An 18,787-nucleotide genomic window follows, 5' to 3' on the forward strand; every position below is an offset into this window, starting at 1 on the left:
CAGTCTATTGTGGCATACACATTTGGTGCACCTAGTATTTGGTGTGATTCTCTCTTGCAGGTACTAGCATTTGGGATTTTGCTTTATTTGCATCATGGCATCCTCCTCCACGTCTGAAAAGGAGTTTTTCAGCATTAGAAAGTTTGATGGGACAAACTTTTCTTTGTGGAAAGAACAAATAAGGGATGTGCTTATTCAAAAGAAGCAGATTAAACCCTTGGCAGGGATTGAAGCTAAGCCTGCAAATATGTCTGAGGATGATTGGAATGAGTTGGATGCATTAGCAAAGTCTACTATTAGACTTCATCTTGCAGAGTCAGTTTATTTCACAGTAGTAAATGAGCAGACTACTGAAGATTTGTGGAAGAAACTGTGTGCCACTTATGAGAAGGAAACTGCCTCTAATAAAGTTTACCTCATGAAGAGGTTGTTTGAGCTGCAGATGAAGGAAGGGGTCTCCATTGCTTCTCATTTGAATGAATTATTTTCAGCCAGCTTCAGGCTCAGAAAATGAATTTTGATCCGGAGACTAAGGCAATATTTCTCTTATGTTCATTGCCATCCTCATGGGATACCTTCCGTACAGCTGTCAGTAACTCTGCACCTGGTGGAGTACTCAAACTTGATGATGTTGTGGGTAGCTTGTTGGCCGAGGAGATTAGACGGAAGTCTATGGATGGCAACAAGTAGGATGCAGCCTTAAATGTGCAAAGGGGCAGATCACAGTTCAGGGGGAAGTCCCAAGAAAGAGGGAAGTCACGTAGCAAATCCAAGGCACGGAACATTGAGTGTTACCATTCTGGCAAGAAGGGCCATATGAAAAAGGATTGCTACAACCTAAAAAGAGAGCAAAGGGATAAGAAAAAGAATGCAAATTGGGGTGCAAATCAAAAGGAAGAGAGTCCAAGGGAGGACAAAGGAAAAGTGAAGATCGAGGAGATCAATGCAGTCACACATGATAGTGACAATGACGTTCTCTTCATGTCTAGTTTATCTGCAGAGTTGCTTACCACTTCAGATGATGCATATTCCCAGGATTGGATTTTGGATTCTGGTGCTTCATTCCATGTTACTCCCCATAGGGAATGGTTCTCCACTTATGATAGTGGAAAGACAGGTTGTGTGCATCTTGGAAATGACTATGCATGTGACATAGTGGGAGCAGGTGACATAAAGTTTTCTTTTGCAAATGGGTCTGCATTTGTTTTGAAACATGTGAGACATGTGCCTAAGCTGACCAAGAGTCTTATTTCAGTGGGTCAGCTAGATGATGCTGGTTTTCACACCACTTTTGGCTTTCAAAGTTGGAAAATTCAAAAGGGCTCTATGCTTTTGGCCAGGGGTGCCAAGTGTGGGACTTTGTATCCCTTACATGTATCAGGGGTATTTGATCATGTTGTTGCAATAACCGAGCAGCCAAGCACTTCTTTGTGGCATTGCAGGTTGGGGCACATGAGCCAGAATGGAATGAAACTCTTATGCCGTTTGGGTTATGTACCGCATTTGAGTTTCTCTGATTTTGAATTTTGTGAGCATTGTCTCTATGGAAAGCAGACTAAATCAGCCCATAAAAGAAGGGGAAAGAAAGAGTTTGAAAAGCTTGATTTGGTGCATTCAGACGTATGTGGTCCCATGCCTACACGGTCATTAGGCGGGGCTGAATACTATGTGACATTCATTGATGATGCAACTAGGAAAGTGTGGGCTTATGCTATAGCTCGGAAGAGTGATGTGTTCCAGGTATTTCAGAAATGGCTGGCCTTGGTTGAGAATCAGTCAGGTAGAATGCTTAAATGCCTACGGACTGACAATGGTGGAGAGTATCTCTCTCATGACTTTCAGCATTTCTGTGATACACGTGGGATTAAGAGGGAGCTCACATCCCCTCGTACTCCAAAGCAAAATCCAGTTGCAGAAAAGATGAACCGTACCATTCAAGAAAGGTTGCAATGCATGCTTTCCAATGCAAGTCTTAAGGATTTGGGACTTGCAGGTCATATTCTTGGTATGCGCATCACGCGTGATCGGAGTAGGAAACTCCTTTGGCTTTCACAAAAAGAGTATGTTACAAAAGTATTACAGCGTTTCAATATGGAGGGGGGGAAGGCAGTGAGTACTCCATTGCCTCCATATGTGAAACTGAGTCATACAGATAGTCCCAAATCAGATGAGGAGAGGGCCATGATGGCCAAGGTTCCTTATGCATCAGCAGTTGGGAGTCTTATGTATGCTATGATAGCTACTAGACCAGACATTGCATTTGCAGTGGGAGTTGTTAGCCGGTATATGGCTAATCCAGGAAAGAGGCATTGGGAGGCAGTTAAGTGCATCATGAGGTACATGAAGGGTACCAAGGAGATGTGCATCTGCTTTGGTAAAGGAGACATGCGTGTACTTGGGTACACAGATTCAGACTATGCAGGGCATGTGGATAGTAGGAGATCCACTTCTGGTTATGTGTTCACCTTTGCAGGTGGTGCAGTGTCGTGGATGTCTCGCGCACAGAAGTGCGTTGCTTTGTCTACCACAGAGGCTGAGTATGTTGCAGCCACAGAGGGTTGCAAGGAGGCTATATGGCTTAATCGGCTAGTGGGAGATTTGGGGATTCATACAGGTGTACCGACATTGCATAGTGATTCCATGAGTGCTATTCAGCTAGCACAGAATCCGGTCTTTCATGCAAAGACCAAACACATTGAGGTCAGGTACCATTTCATCAGGGAGGTACTTGAGGACAAGCGCATAGAACTTGTCAAGGTTCATACAGATGATAACCCTGCAGATATGCTGACGAAGAGTCTACCTAGTCAGCGGTTTGAGTATTGTCGTGTATTGATAGGCATTGGATAGTATGCTCACTAGTTATTCTCCCTTAAAGGCACATTGTCCTTTAAGTGGGAGGTTGTGGGGGTTAAAGGTCACTGTGCCTTAACCTCGGTTATGTACAATACTCAAACACATATATAAATGAATGAAAAAGAAGATTAGGGTGGTTCTGCACCCACCAAAACTTGTGTGGCTCTCTGTCTCTCTCTCTCCTTCTTCTGTTCTTGCTTCCGTTGAGAGCACTCTCAGCTAAAAAGCACAAAAGCCAACCCTTTGATGCTTATGTGACATGAAACTCTAGTAGATGTTTGACGCTTATCGACACCTACCCGAGTTGGTTAAGAAAGCATCGAAAGAGGACCTGTACTATAATAGTTAGTGCTTCTGTTTTCCTTTGAAGGAGAGACGAGCGTGGAAGCTGGTGCTTGGAAAAAATGTGCTTCAAAGTTGAAATCCCCTTCTCCCTCGAGGGGGCGTACGGGGGGGTCACTTATAAATATGTAAGCATAGCACATGGTTCAATGGAAAGGATTTAATAATCCTTTCTTTTACACATTTTTTACATACAGAAGGATACTATTTAAAGGTGGTATTTACAGATTGAATGCAAAATTTGTGTGTTTTATTAATGAAAAATTCACAAAACATGTTTTTTAAAATTAGGCCTTGAATGCACGTGATATAGAGGGTTTTGTATAGTGATCCCCTTGAGCCTTCTCCCTTCGCTCTATGCACACTACAGATGTTAAATCTGTGGTTTCTAAGTTCTGTAGGGCCTTGCCATGGTTTCTTTACAAAAGGGAATCTAGGTTTTGTGCAAAAGGTGGTGTCTAATTCTTTCATGCCCCCTACATTTCTGATATCCTCGCTTTTTCTCTTTTCATGCAAACTAGTCTAACAACTTCTCTCCTCTTTTGTTTTCATGCTACTCTTCTCTTCTCTTTTCATGCAAAAATAAAAGAAGAAGATGGAGAAAAAGGGATGGGAGAGAGAAAGATAGAGATGAAGAAAGAGGGAATCTTCTCTTGTCGTGCCTTTTGGAGCTCCCTTCTCTTCTCATTTCATGAAAGAATGAAAGAAAGAGATTGCAATCTTAATGACAAGCATGGAAGAGAGAAAGAGATCGAGATTGCTTATCTTTCTCCTTTTAATATATGGCTTGCTTGCTCCTCCTTGCTTCTATGCTCCTCTCTTCTTCTTTGTATTATATAAATCTAAGGACATTGCAATGTTACTTTTGCAGGTGTCTTGACCTATTTCTCACCTATCACTATTTAGGATAGTTGTTCATATATTCTCTCTTTTGGTAGGGTAGAATGGGAACTGGGTATCCTGATATTCTTCTGAAATATATATGGGATTCGTTAGTGCCCAATGGAGATCCTGATATTCGTTCTTTGCTTAATTTCCATTGATGCATGCTGCACTACTGGTGTCATATCGATAGATATACCAACAATTCAATATTTAAAAAAGTGTTTTGTTTCATTAAAAATTCCATTGTAGTATTAGTGTTAAAAATTGCACAATACCTTGTAGTGGACTATGTCAACCAATTTTTAGCAATGCAATATCTTTTGACACTCTGCTATTTTTTAATGATATGTGTTGTTTTAGTACAAAAAGGCCTATCATAAGTGCTAGAAGCCTAGCAAAAGAGCAATAAAAATAGGCCCATATGTAATAGTGATCCTCAAGCTTATACATAAAGTCCTCATAATATTTCTTTTTCTTTTTAATCATCCTAAGGCTCCTTTAGACAACCTAGTTGTCAATGGAGCAACTACCTAACATGTTTTGCAAGACTTTGATACCACACATTTTGAATAGTGTGCACAATATCCCAAAATCTTATCTCATGAAAACAAAATGTACTTTGTAACATGGCTAGAGGTGAACTTGTTTTAAAAAGTTTTCGAATCCACTTGAGTGTACACAACCCTCTCTTTTTAAGGAGGCTTTAAGGGCTATGTCTGTGCTATGGTCTCCCTTGTCTCCTCCAAAAAAAGATTTCTAAAACTTCTTCAACCAAAATCAAAGTGAAATTTTAATTAAAATACCACAATCTAAAATTATGTGTTGAGAAACCATGCTCAACATCTTGTGATCATATGTGCATAGCACTAACCCAATAGAGTGCTATAAAGGAAAGGGTTAGATGTCCTAACCCTAACCCTAAAAGGGTTTGTATATATTCTACATTTTCAACTAAATCTAGTGTACAGTTAATCATTTGCGGTGTGCTCTCTAGCTGTGCCCTCTCTCCTCATCTCCACTCTTCTCCTCTCCCCTCTTTATATTTTGTAATGGTATCAGAGCTCCCTTGCCTTTTGGTGAGGCATTGCGATCCTAGAGCATGAGAGAGTGTGATAGATTCCGTCCATTGCATTGAGGGAATTTCATCCATGAGAGACTGAGAGATTATGTGTGAGAGAGAGAGTTCATGAGGGAGTGAAGTTTTTCATTGAGAGAGGATATTACTGTGAGAGGAGAGGTTCTCTATGGCTTTGTGAGAGGAGAGCTTCTTTGATTTGATTCTTTGCCCTATGTGAGGGGAAGCGATCCTGAGAGTATCCATGGACCAGCCAGCCTCTTTGTAGCCCTCCAACAACATTCGTGGCCTACATGGCCTTCCACAGTGAGACAGCAACTCCATCTCTAGGGAGACCTCTGCAATGAGCTCAAAACCCGCTCCATGCAACCTGCTGGAACAGGTGCCCATAACCTCTCCACATCCATTGGGTTGTAGCGACTTCCTCATGGCACCACCTCTTCGATCTCCCACACATCCACATGCTCAAACACCATAGCTACAGCAGTGTTTGCTCCAAGGGACTCCATCTACTGCAACGAGCTCCATCAACGTTTGACAACAACCAACTACAAATCGACCCCCAACTTCAACGACCTCTGAGTCCTCCAATGACTAGCAACTATCCATCCATAGCCGCTCCTTAGCTCCACCACCGGCTGACCAAAGAGCGTCTCCAACGAGCCGCACAGAGTGACCTAAACTGCATCTCACAGCGAGCTCCTCTGTAACAACATGCAAAAAGAGCCTCCATGGGCGCACGAAGGACCGTCTGCCAAGGGCGGCTGCATGTAAAGCTCCCAACTTCACATAAATCTCGAACGGCAATAACAACGACAGACCTCTAGCAACATCGACCAATGAGGTCCACAAGGCGTCACCAACAACGGACTCCATGAGCTCTGAGACATAGAGCACCATAGCCTCCAAATGGACTTGGGCTGATCCAAGGAAACGCAATGCCAAATGACCCAACCATCTGCTATGACAAGCTGCGCCAAACAATCCAACTTTGCAAAGCCATCGCTCAACCAACGTCACTCTACAGCACCCTATGCACATAATTCCCACCGCTCTATCGATGGAGGAAACCTTTCACAAGAACAACCGTCGACAAAATCTAATAAGATTTTGTCATTAATATCTTCCAAGATTCCAACTTTTCCAATCAAGACACATGGATGTCCACTGCAATCTTATCCCCAAGGTCAACCACATAAGGTGTGGTTACCCTCCTACCATGTGGCACCCTATCATGCCACATCATCTGCCAAGTGAGTAGGACACATCATCAACCACATCATCAAAATCGGCCCCATGCCACATCATCACCAACCTTCCACATCATTAGGGCCACATCAGCACTTGACATATCATCATTGACCAATCAGTTTGACACCTCATGAGTGGCTTGTCCACCCTGCTATATCATTAGGACATGTGGCAATGACCCTCTACAAGCACACACAATGCTCCACAGGCACTTCATGTGCACACAGGTGCCACCTCAGCATAGTCCCCCATAGGCACACCTCTTGCTAGGCATAGTCTCCACATGTGACTCACTCTGCCACATCATTATTTTCTCCTTTTGCCCCTCCACATAGATCAAGCCGTATCTCTTGATCCAGGAAGAATTTGAGGGCACTCCAAAAAGGAAAAACACTCAATTTTTTTTGCTCTACGTGCTCCTATCACACGCACATTTTGGCGCAAGTATCACATACTTTTGAGCCTTGACGCGACAACAAATCCGATTCCTTCACACACATCAGCCTCTACATCAACGCATCTGACCCATCACCTAAAATGAACAAAGAAAATGAATTATTTATTGCTTTTTCATCACTTGAGGGTTGGTCTAGATCTAGTTTAGAGTAGATTAGATCATCCATAGTGGAGAGAACTCCAAAGCAGCCAATCAAAGCCATGCCGAAAATTTCCTAAATAGTTCCTACTCAGAGTCAGTCCCAACACTCACATGCGGTTTCACATCATCACATTACCTGAAACCTGACGTTTAACAGTTCAGTGACTAGACTTCAAAGTGTTCAGAGGTATTGACCGATTGTTCAGTGGGCAGATAGCACATGATTTGATTTCACACACACATGCCATCATTGTAAAGCCTATTTGGCTATTTTTTGGCATTGTGCACATCATTTTAATTCTTGTAAAGCCTCTTAGCTATTCCCGGCATCATTTGCCCCAAAGCCTTGTAACAGGTTGGATTATATATTGCATTTCTATATTCACCGACAGTTCAGATTTCACTTGACACAATCAGTGTTTTGCAAATGATTTAGACAGTGATTTCACACACTTTGAGTACATTTCTTACACCATGTCTACGATAGCAACCTCAATTTGGAGGCAGCAACCTCAATTTGGAGGCATCTGCCAAGCTAGACAATTCCAATTATGGCAAATGAAAATACCAAATGGAGACCGTTCTTGTACTTTAGGACAAATGGGAGTATGTCGATGGGTCTACACCTAGACCATTGGATGATCCACAGCCAGTAGTAGCTCTACTCCACCTTTTGTCACAACACCAGTAGTAGGATCTACAGTGGGATCTCCAGCTACACCAAAAGTAACGGCACCCATAGCAGATCCTACCATTGCCTGAGCACAGACAGAATGGGACAAGAAAGACAACTATGCAAATCATCTAATCAAGTAGAATGTGCAAGATGTCATGCTAGGACAGCTCAACACAATCAATACATCCAAAGAAGCATGCGATATGTTCAAAGCTCTTTACGAGTCCAAGAACACTTCCAGGATTCTCACATTGAGAAACCAGATAAACCAGAGTTTTCGCAACAACACTGAAACCGGTCATGCTTACGTACTCAGGATCAAGGATTACAACAATCAACTCGCAGAGCAAGAGAGACCATGAATCCAGCAAAAATGGTTCAAATCATCCTGAATGGACTAGGAGAAGGATCCGAGAATCTAATCCATAGTATTACCATCCAATGGCAAATTGCGACATTGGAAGAGCTCCAGCCTGTTTTACTTAGTGAAGAAATCAGGACTCAAGCCATTCACACAAGCAAAGGTCATTCCAAAGATCAAGCATTCACACCTTTAGATAGAGGTAGACAGAGGTAGATCTTTCTAGCAAAGTGGTCATCATCAGCAACAAAGTCATCAACAAAGTCAACATCAGCATCATCCTCAGCAACATCAGCATCAGCAAAGATGAAATCATTCCAATCGAGGAAGATTCCAAGGACGAGGGAATGCATCCACCAACGTGTCAAACATTCAGTGCAACCACTGTCATAAGTTTGGACACTATGAAAGAGATTGTCGCAAGAAGCAGTACGACCAAGGTGGTCAATCTAGCAGCAATCAAGGGAATTTTTGCAGAAGAGGAAATCAGCATGGTGGACATTCCAGTCACACTCATTATGCAAATGAATCTAAGAACATGTTTCTTGCAAGCGAGGAAATGTAGAAGACTGATACAGTGTATCTTAACATAGATTACAATTCAAAAGAGGATTTCAATTATGAAGTCGACCAAGCAGATCAAGATCCTTGGTACATCGACAACGGTGCATCATCACATATGACAAAGCATCTGAAATGGTTCACAGAGATGAAACCATTAGAAGGACAAAAGAATGTTATCTACACGGAAGATAATACACCGAATCTAGTTCAAGGGAAAGGCATTGTCCCTATGAACAATTTCACTAGTACAAAAAGATTGGTGAAAGATGTAGTCTATGTTCCAAAGCTCAGCAAGAACCTCTTGTCAGTAGGTCAAATGACAGAACACAACTACCGAGTCATCTTCAACAGAGATGAATGCACAATGAGAGACAAATCCAAAGGATATCATCTTTTAGGAAAAACAGTAAAGGAAGGACGCTTGTTCAGTCTACAGTACTAGATTTGCATGCCATGTCAGCTCAACCGCAACAGATGCCACTTTTCGCAAAATGGCACAAGAGATATGGAAGTATCAATTTCAAAATCTTGATAGACCTCAAAAATCAGAATATGGCAATCGGAATTCCAAAGCTTCAGTTTATTGGAAAAGTTTGTGAAGCATGCTGCTTTGGTAAACAAAAGCGAACCAACTTTGGCAAAACCACCTCTTGAGCACGAGGCATTCTTCATTTGATACATACAGATGTATGGGGTTATGCCCAAACCCGTAGCATCAATGGTTCACTTTACTACTTGACTTTCATTGACGACTATAGCAAATATTGTTGGGTCTACTTTCTGAAAGAGAAATCTGAAGTTTTTTTCACATTTCAAGAATTCAAGGCCATGGTAGAAAACCAGACACGCAAAAAGATCAAACTCATGAGATCAGATAGAGGAGGTGAATACATTTCTTCAGCATTCATGAATTTTTGCAGAAGTCATAGCATTCGAAGATAATTTACATGTCCAGATACCTACTTCTCACTAGAATGCAAGAGTTGAAAGGAAGATTTGTACTTTAGCAGACAGTGCTAGAGCAATGCTCAATGACAAGCATATTTCGAATTAGTATTGGGCAAAATCAATAGCCACTACAAACTACTTGCTTCATCGGCTTTTGACTGAACCGATTTAGGAAATGACACCTTATGAAGCATTCACTGGACATAAGCCACACATTGGGCATCTCCACATATTTGGCCGCATAGTATATGCCCACATACATGACGACCACCGCAAGAAATTGGATGTGAAGTCACGTAAATAAATCATGGTTGGCTATAGTGAAGAAAGCAAAGCATACAAGTTGTATGATCTCATCAACCGCAAGGTCATTATCTCCAGAGATGTAATCTTTAATGAGGAATCAGAATGAAAAATCTCAAATAACATTATCCTGGTATTGAGTTCTAGAGAGATTCAGATAGGACATTCATGAGTCAGCTGAAATGTATTGACAGTCTCTTGAAGAAGTTTCATATGGCAGATTGCAAGATTGCAGCCACTCCCATGAAACAGAGTTTGAAACTTACAAAAGATTCAAAAAAACCTACATTCAATGATAGGTACTGTTGGTAGCTCATCGGATCTCTTATATATGTGATTATCACACAGCCAGATATATGTCATGCAATAAGCTCATTAGTATAGTTTATGTTAAATCCAAAACATAGTCTCACTGGAATGCAGCCAAAAGAGTCTTGAGATACATCAGAGGTACAAGGCAGTTTGGGATAGAATACAGAGGAAGTCATCCACGGTTGCACGGATACTGTGACAATGACTATGCAAGAGTTCAATACAAGGATATGCATTTTTCCTTGGTCAAGGTGCTATATCATGGTTATCAAATAAACAAGCAGTTGTTTCTTTGTCTTCAATAGAAGCAGAATATAGGGCACTCACTACAGGCGCATGTGAGGCTATATGGCTGACAAGACTATTGTCAGAAACAGACTATGATGAATCAAAGCCACCAACAATATATTGTGACTATCAATCGGCTCAAGCATTAGCCAAGAATCTAGTGTATCACCCCAGGACCAAGCACTTTGATGTCAGAGAGCACTTCATCAGAGACGATCATCAGAGACGAGCGTTACTTGGTGACATCACACTATAGCATTGTGATAGCAAAGAAAATGTTGCAAACATCTTTACCAAACCACTCGATAAAGAGCTTTTCAAGAAGCACCCACAAGCTCTTAGTTTGACGCAGAGGAAGGACATTCCCATTAAAGGGGTGTGATGGATTGTAATGGTCAGTCCTTCGATTCTGCAGAATCATCATCTTGAGGGAAGGCCTACTTGATGATGTTGATCTTGAGGGAAGGTGTTGAGAAACCATGCTCAACATCATGTGATCATATGTGCATAGCACTAACCAGTAGAGTGCTATAAAGGAAAGGGTTAGATGCCCCAACCCTAACCCTAAAAGGGTTTGTATGTATTCTACATTTTCAACTAAATCTAGTGTACAGTTAGTCATTTGTGGTGTGCTCTCTAGCTATGCCTTTTCTCCTCATCTCCACTCTTCTCCTCTCCCCTCTTTATATTTTGTCATTATGGACCACCCAAAGTCTATCCTACTAAAAGGTGCTTCTTCATTGCAATATTTATTTCTTCTCATATGATATAGCATGCTATGTGGCATTGTCTAAGGTCTAAGCTTTATTGTGGAGAGTTCACAGAGAGTTCACATCCATTTTTATGCCAAATATGGTCAATTGAGACATTGACAAGATGTGGGATTTGAGGATGGGCATGGATACACAACAATAAGAATTTGGAATCCGAGAAGATGCAAGATGAAAGATTTTGAGACTAAGAAAATACTTAGGTGCATAGGGTTGGTTTTAAATGGGTTGTGGCTCATTTGGGTTTTTTTTGGAAACAATCTTTCTTTTGGAGAAGTAGAGATTGATGAGGATCACAATTTTGCTAGGGGATCTCCGAGGGTGCCCTTTCTAGGAAGGGGTAGATGGGTCTCACATTAAGCATCGTTAATCTCTAATCCATTTTTGAATCATTCCTTATGCCGATGCCCACCTTGAGTCAAGATTTCACTTAAGCCCACTTGTTAGGAGGCTTTTACTCTAGCTCTTCCACCCCTCATGTTTCAAGACATGCTATGTTTATGTAGCGCAATTAGCTTGCACAAATCACTCGGTTAGGGCCCTATTCACATGAAGGGCCTGATTTGCAAACCACCCTGTTCTTGTCACGTCATCTAAGCTCTAGAGCAAGAGCTCGAGGAGCAAATAGGTTTGCAACCAATTGTAGCAGATGATCTGGACAACTAAATGTGGTCGACACGGCAGGTTGCATGCACACACATGCCCCAAAAAACCACCTAGTGAAAATTGTGCATGAACGAAACCTAGTTTTCAAACATGTGAACATGCCCGCAGTAGACAAAAATAGCTATTCATGTGAAGGGCTTGATTTGCAAACCACCTTGTTCCTGTCACCTCGTCTAAGCTCTAGAGCAAGGGCCCGAGGAGCAACTAGGCTTGCAACCATGGCCAGTGATCTTGTCAGCTAAACTTGGCCAACACATCAAGTTGCATGCACACACACGTGCCCCAAATAAGGTGAATGCTCATAAATGATTCATAAGGCCTACTTGAGAGCCGAAAAGTTGAGAGAGTAGAGAAGGAAGAGAGAGAGAGAGCGCGAGAGAGCACGAGAGAGCGAGAGAGAGAGAGAGAGAATGTCAAGTTAGACTGTAGTGCATGTAGTATCTCTAAATTTGGAATAAGTTTAGGAGAAAGAATTTTTTAAAATGAAAATTCTTGGTGAAGAATGTGCGTGAACGAAGATGTGCCGTCACTAGACGAAAATAGCTACAGAAATATTTAGGAAACCGCGTCGTTTAGGTGAAGAATTCGTAAGCACAAATTACGACTACGCAGCACGCGTGGTACATACTTCTACAAACATGTGGCCGGCCGTTAACAATTCGTCAAACATCAGGAGTGCCGCCCTCTGCAGGCAGCACGCTGTTGTAATGGCACTTCTGAGGAAGCTTCAATTCCGGCAGAGATGCCGGAAATGATCATAATACAAAAGAGTTCCGCTCCTGAGATCGTGCGCCTGTTCCAATGGTATATTACGTAAAACGAATCTTATAAGCATTTCGGTACAGTTTTTCCATTTTACAGCGGTCAGGAAGCTTTAATCGAGGCGGCCATGCCGGCAACGGTGATTATTTTATAAGAGACACACGAGGTTTGAATTTCGATTCCAGAAAGAGAGACAGAGGAGGTTTGAACAATGGCGATTATTTTATGAGACGGAGGACTATGCCAACAGTTCTACCGACGTCTGTTTTAGAAAGCGATTATCGTCCACTTCTGTGTAGTGCACGAGTGTTGACGTTGCCATCTTTCCTTTCAGATTTGATCATCGTAATTTGTAAATGACGATCGTGATTACGAATCTTACGATTAACCCACCAGAAAGCGATCCTTGTTCCATTTCCGTGAATGATGCATTACACGAGTGTTAGACCTTGTAACTTGTGATCTCGATTCTGATCTTTGCTTTCACATTGCGCCAGAAGCTGCTCCTTGATACTTGTGTCATGGCATACGTGAAGTTATTACATTGGTTATTTTGATGGGTTATCGTCGGACGCTCGATCGAATCATACGACGTAACGAACGTTGACCTAGAGATCGCCGTCGTTTATTTAGCGAGCCTATTATTAAGCCAGCGGATCCGGAGTTCCTGCAGGGTACAGCCTTATCTCCCCACGCCACACATGACACATCTGTCATTCACGAAAGCTCTCGCTTCTTAAAGTGTCTATGTGGTTTGAGGCTGGAAAGATTTCTGTAATCGATTCCGTCCTCGCTCCTCAAAGATGTCCGTCTCATCAGCCTTTCTTTTACGTGTTCCCGCATTTGTTTTATATTCCTTCCGCATCCCGTCCTTCCCTTTGGCATATCCTTCACCGTCTCTGCAATAAAAACCTCCTCTATTCATCCTTATTCCAATCCGCCCTCGTAGCTCTCCGTCTCCCTTCGCTCTTCTCTCGCTCTTTGCCCTCATTCCTTACATGGGCTCCGCCCTCCCGCGTTGAGATACCCCTCTGCGATGCTTTAAGGTTTGCTAGCTCCATCTCTCAGCCTTCTATTCCATCTCTTTCCTGCTTCCTCGCTCTTGGGTTGTACTCCTTGAAGCAGTAGGCGCCGTAATCTTGCACTGCTCAGCTTCTTGCAGCCGGCCCTTCTACGACGTACTCGCAACACCGTACCTTTCTCAAGGTTTTTCTAAGCTTCGACCCGGACGCAGATAAGTATTCTCTCCCTGGATCCCGTTGCTGAGATGCAGAACTAGTTAGCCCATTCTATTCATCAAGGTGCCATGAAGAGGGATCTACAGAAAGATCGACCGCCTTCCCTCAAGATCCACAAACAGGAGATTCCACAGAAAATGCGACGGGATTTATGGAAAATCCCACCTTCGCAGTACAGACAGCCAGTCATTATCCATACATACTCGCCTGAGGTAATCCAGACAGACTCCAGCAATTTCATGCAGCTTGTGCAGAAGTTGACTGGCCCGGAATCTCCACTCGCCGCACCTCAGCCTAAGAGAGCAAGAGGCTTACCCCTATCCGAGACGAAACGACCACCACCGGCCGGTTTGCAGGTGCATGTGACTGAATTTCAGCAGCCCTCTGAAGCTAATAGCATCACTTCGAACGGTTCACAGCAATTTGTGAAGACGAATTCTGAGAAGCGGCTTTTACCGACTCTACAAAGAAACAGGCCGCATATGCCATGTATTTCTCCTTTGGGCGTTCAGGCGAGACATGACTTTCATGGCAGTTCAGATCCAGGCACACTTTCTACAAATCCTTTGCTATCTCCCTCGGCCTTCGACTTCTCTCCATCTTTGTTGCCCTCTCCCTCTGCCTTCGATCTTTTTTCTCTCTTTTCCCCTAGGGATTTGCGGTCTCCAATAGCGTCGGGTGCTTCGAATCCTGCTGTATCACTGCCTACTGTCTTGCCATCGCGAGGATCTTTATCCCCGGGTTTTCTGGCTGATCTGCCAGTGCTCTCACCAGCGGCTTATAACTGGATCGAGAGGAATTGGCTGTCGGCAGATGTGATGCTTTCATCTCGTCCCCACTCTGCAAGTGCCGGTCTACCTCCCAGGCCTCCAGGGCATGGCATCCATTCTGCGGCATCAGCAACAGCGAATTCCTTCCAGTCAGACGAGAGGTCGGTGTTGAGACAGAGCAATGAATCATCGTGATTTCATGGTCGCTTGTGATGGACAAAAATTGATTGGGCAAATCTGTGGCCTAGACTCATCTGAGTCAAGGTCGTTGTATATAAGAATGCCGACACAGGCAGCTGGATCTTCTTCTAGCTTGTTGTGGAACACAGCTGTAAACATGGACTAGGTAAGGAGGGACGAGCGGCAAGACAAACTTCAATGCTTTTTTTGGGACTTTCAAGCACGTTAAAATGTTAAGGGTGCAGGTCGTTTGTACGTCTAAAGTCACAGAAACTCCAGGCGCAACTGGCCTACTTTCCTCTTCTTCATCCAACCAGCATATTTTTTGTAATCGGTTTGAGTCGTCGAGTTCATTGTCTCCAAGACATGAGTTTCCTCGTATTTCAGATCCAACAGGGTCTTTAAAAAAACAAGTGAACACATTCAAGAGGCCTGCCCTGGCAAACTGAAAGCTGAGAGAAAGAAGAAGAAGAAGAACTTAGAGAGAGAAGAAGAAGAGAGAGAGAGAAAGGGGTAGAAAATGATTGCCAAATTTTCGAAGTTACTGTAATGGGATTCGCTTCTTACAGAAATCACCATCGCTTAAGGCCGGAGGCCAATTAATAACACCGTACGCAATTGTAGAAACATAACTATTCAGAACATTGCACATGATTGCGGATGGAGCTCAGAATCTAATTTCTCAAAGAAAATTCGTAAGTAATGGATTTGTGACGTCATGATAACTGTTACAAGCTTTTCGAGTAGATCTTCCTCAAGTTATCTTCCCAAACACAAATGTTATTATGCAGTGTGTGCAAATACTCCAATGCTAGAAAGGGGGGGGCAGAGAGAGAGAGAGAGAGAGAGAGAGAGAGAGAGAGAGAGAGAGAGAGAGAGAGAGAGAGATCTAGGGGGGATATAAACTAAGGATGGAGCTACAACACAGGGGTGAGAGTCCAAAATAATTGGAATGAAAGTACTCCAACACTTGAAGGGGACACTGGGAGAGAGAGACAGAGAACAAGAAAAGGGAAGAGGGTGCATAGTTTGGGGGGGAGGGGGTAGCAAAGGAGGTGGAGGAGGTGTTATATGTCGCTATATGTTCAAATACAAAAATTGGAGGTAATTACTATTGGACTATAGTAGAGGAGGAGAGGGCAAAAGAGAGGGTCGGGGACATGTGCAAGTGGGAGGGGGCTTGGATTATAGGTGGTCCTTGATGTAAGAGGGGCAAGCTTGGGTTAAGGGGGGAGACAACTTGGGCAATCCCTTATGTAAAAGGAGCAACCAATGGGTACTCTCCTCAAATTATTTTTTTTTGGGGTAGGGGGGGGGGGGCAAAAAAAGAAGTATTTTTTTTTAATTATTATGTCTCAAGATACAGATAATCACATAAAGTTCCAATTGCAACTGGTTTTGGCCCATGGAAAGGAGCATTTAGACATAGCTAATTTGGGTGAATTATGCATGTTTTTTCATTTCAATTCCTCTTTCAATAAATAGTTGATAAACAAGTGTGCATGTGTGTTTTGATACATGCTTTGGTCATTGGAATGAGTTCAGAAGGGATTGCACTCTGGTTGAGTTTGGGATGAAATGGATCTTTGTTAAGCATGTTTTTTTCATTTCAATTTATTGAAAGCTGATAATGTGTTTTGATACATGCGTAGGTTACTAGAACAAGATCATGAGGGATTGCTTTTTGGCTGAGCTTGGGATGTGAGCTTGGGATGTAATTGATCTTTGTGAGGATTCTAAACCATTGGAGTGGTTGATCATTAACATACAGCCCAAACCAGCAAGATGGTTTACCAAAAGTAGTGAGATGGTTGGTTCTTGATTGAAAACCAATGACACAATTAACCATTGATCCAATCAGGTGAGGTAGCTAGGAAATCCAAATAAGCAAGGTGGTTGACTTGCAAGTCACAGTGTATGTAACCATGTGTTCTAGTAGTCCTACTATAGGGCTGAAAAGTCTTGCTAGATTCCAAGTATTTTAAGCTTTGGCACAACCTAAGGGTGCTCAAAAAAGTTGAATGTATCGTTTTTTAGAACTTGTGGGTTTACTTCTTTCATGTGACATGGTATGAGAACCATGTGTTTTAAAGAGTTTACGAGCTCTTCTTCATACATCAACTGGTACCATAGCAAGCTTGAGACCTTGCTCCATGTGAGAGCTGAATTATAATCAAGTCATCTTCATCATTGGGTGTAGTAAGATCAAGGTTGAGATAAGCTCCATGAGAGCTTGATCATGATCGAGTTGTTTATGATTGCTTGGTTATGCTCAGTGCTACAAAGGTTACGGCACTCGCAAATTCAGGTGGCATTGTGGTCTCACGATTGGTGGGAGAATTCGAGGCAACAACATCAGGCCATTTAGGTGAATAACAACCTCGAGCCTTTACAAGATTTAGCCTGCACCGTAAAATTCATAGAGTGAAAACCCTACCATCACATCGGGCGATGCATGCCCAAGAGATGATTCTCGAGCCTGAGAAATGGCCTATACAAAATTAACAGCCCCTGCATAGCTTAAATCAACTAGCTGCAAAGAGAGCAACATTAGCTATGTTGGTATCCTCTAAAATAAAGGAGAAATGCTTTAGGCACACAATGTCGAAGATGTTGTTAATCAGGATGACCAACGTGGCTCCAATGGTTGGACCAAGAGCAGAAGCAATGTCGCGATTTGAGAAGTATGTGCGCTTCAAAAGAAAAGGATAGAAAGTATAAGTGTAGAAGTCATTCATAGAGTAACAACATTCTGGCACAAATACTAAAAACATTTGCAAAAAACCGACAAGATGCATATACATGCTTAATACAATGCAAGTCCGTGGTTGCCTAAACTAGCCTGATGGTTATCTGTGATTGAGTTTTGGAATAGTTTTATTTTTAATTTCCAAACTAGGTTGGCTTGGAATTCTTTATAATGAAAAAATGATATACAAGTATGAGATCTTTAGGCCACTTACAACACCTTCACAAGCCTTTGTAGTTACTCTCATAGATCCTAACAAATCCCCTCTCACAACCCTCTCTAGTTTCTCACCCTTAAAATATTTTACAACTTGAAGAAGAGTTTGATATTTTCAAATGCTTGAATATTATTTCATAATGGATTCCTATAACAAAATCACATTGTTGTCGTGTACATTGATACATACATCATCGTTGTTTACTAGCAATCATTTTAAGTGTCAACATGGTTAAAAGTAACATGCTGCTATAGAATATCACGAAAACATGGAGATCAGCAAACTATAGGCTTGAGCAGAAGGACAAGACCAACAATGAAAGATGGCTACACTCACTTTTGTTCCATGAGTATGGCCATTAGTATGGTAGAAACTACAAGACATGTGTGGGAAAAGATTCATGCAAAGATAGATCAAGAAGACCAAAATGGAGATTATATGTAGGAGGCATCAAGAATGAGACCAAACTCAAAATTCTAAGTTTGCATTGATGGGAGCTAAGGCAACCCCATTCAGTAGCTATAAAAAAAAAGGTGTACTAACTCACAAAGATTGTAATGAATCCAAATCAAATATTTAAACAAAGCCATTATCTACTATACAAACATGATGCATCAACATGTTTGGCTTTCAAACGAATGGAATTTTTTGTGGAAGGTAATGTGTAGAACACCAAGGTGAGGAGCTTGTGCATTCTCATCAGTAGCCACACATACATGGCCATCTAAAAATTTGAAATATTTCAAAATCTCTTGAATCCTAAATAAGCAGTTGATTGAGAATATGGCTATACTTTTTTGGCCTGCTTGAAGGGCCTAGACTAAGTGAAGGCGACCCTGCAAGAAGAGAAAAAGCCCACACTTTGTTTTCTTAATTTCCAAAAAAATACATGGCACCAACTTTTCCTCCCTCTTTCTCTCTCTTTCTATTTGAAGGCAAGCACACACACACTCTCTCTCTCTCTCCCTCTCCCCCC

At 42.2% G+C, this 18,787-nt stretch overlaps 1 protein-coding gene across 1 annotated transcript; it reads left to right on the forward strand.

Annotated features, from left to right (window-relative positions):
• Positions 1-13,351: 13,351 nt before the first annotated feature.
• LOC147887868 (uncharacterized) lies at positions 13,352-15,176 on the forward strand. The gene is made up of 2 exons (XM_087393899.1): positions 13,352-13,703; positions 13,810-15,176. The coding sequence occupies exon 2, from the start codon at positions 13,964-13,966 to the stop codon at positions 14,858-14,860; it is 897 nt and encodes a 298-aa protein (XP_087250025.1). The 5' UTR covers positions 13,352-13,703; positions 13,810-13,963; the 3' UTR covers positions 14,861-15,176.
• The last annotated feature ends 3,611 nt before the right edge of the window (positions 15,177-18,787 follow it).

Source organism: Dipteris shenzhenensis, chromosome 22 (assembly GCF_047967505.1).
Source record: "Dipteris shenzhenensis isolate YYH24624 ecotype China chromosome 22, Dip_SZ_1.0, whole genome shotgun sequence".
NCBI classification, from domain to species: Eukaryota; Viridiplantae; Streptophyta; class Polypodiopsida; order Gleicheniales; family Dipteridaceae; genus Dipteris; species Dipteris shenzhenensis.

Coding starts and splice junctions, on each gene's coding strand:
- LOC147887868 (XM_087393899.1), top strand. CDS start 13,964: ATGAAGAGGGATCTACAGAAAGATCGACCGCCTTCCCTCAAGATCCAC.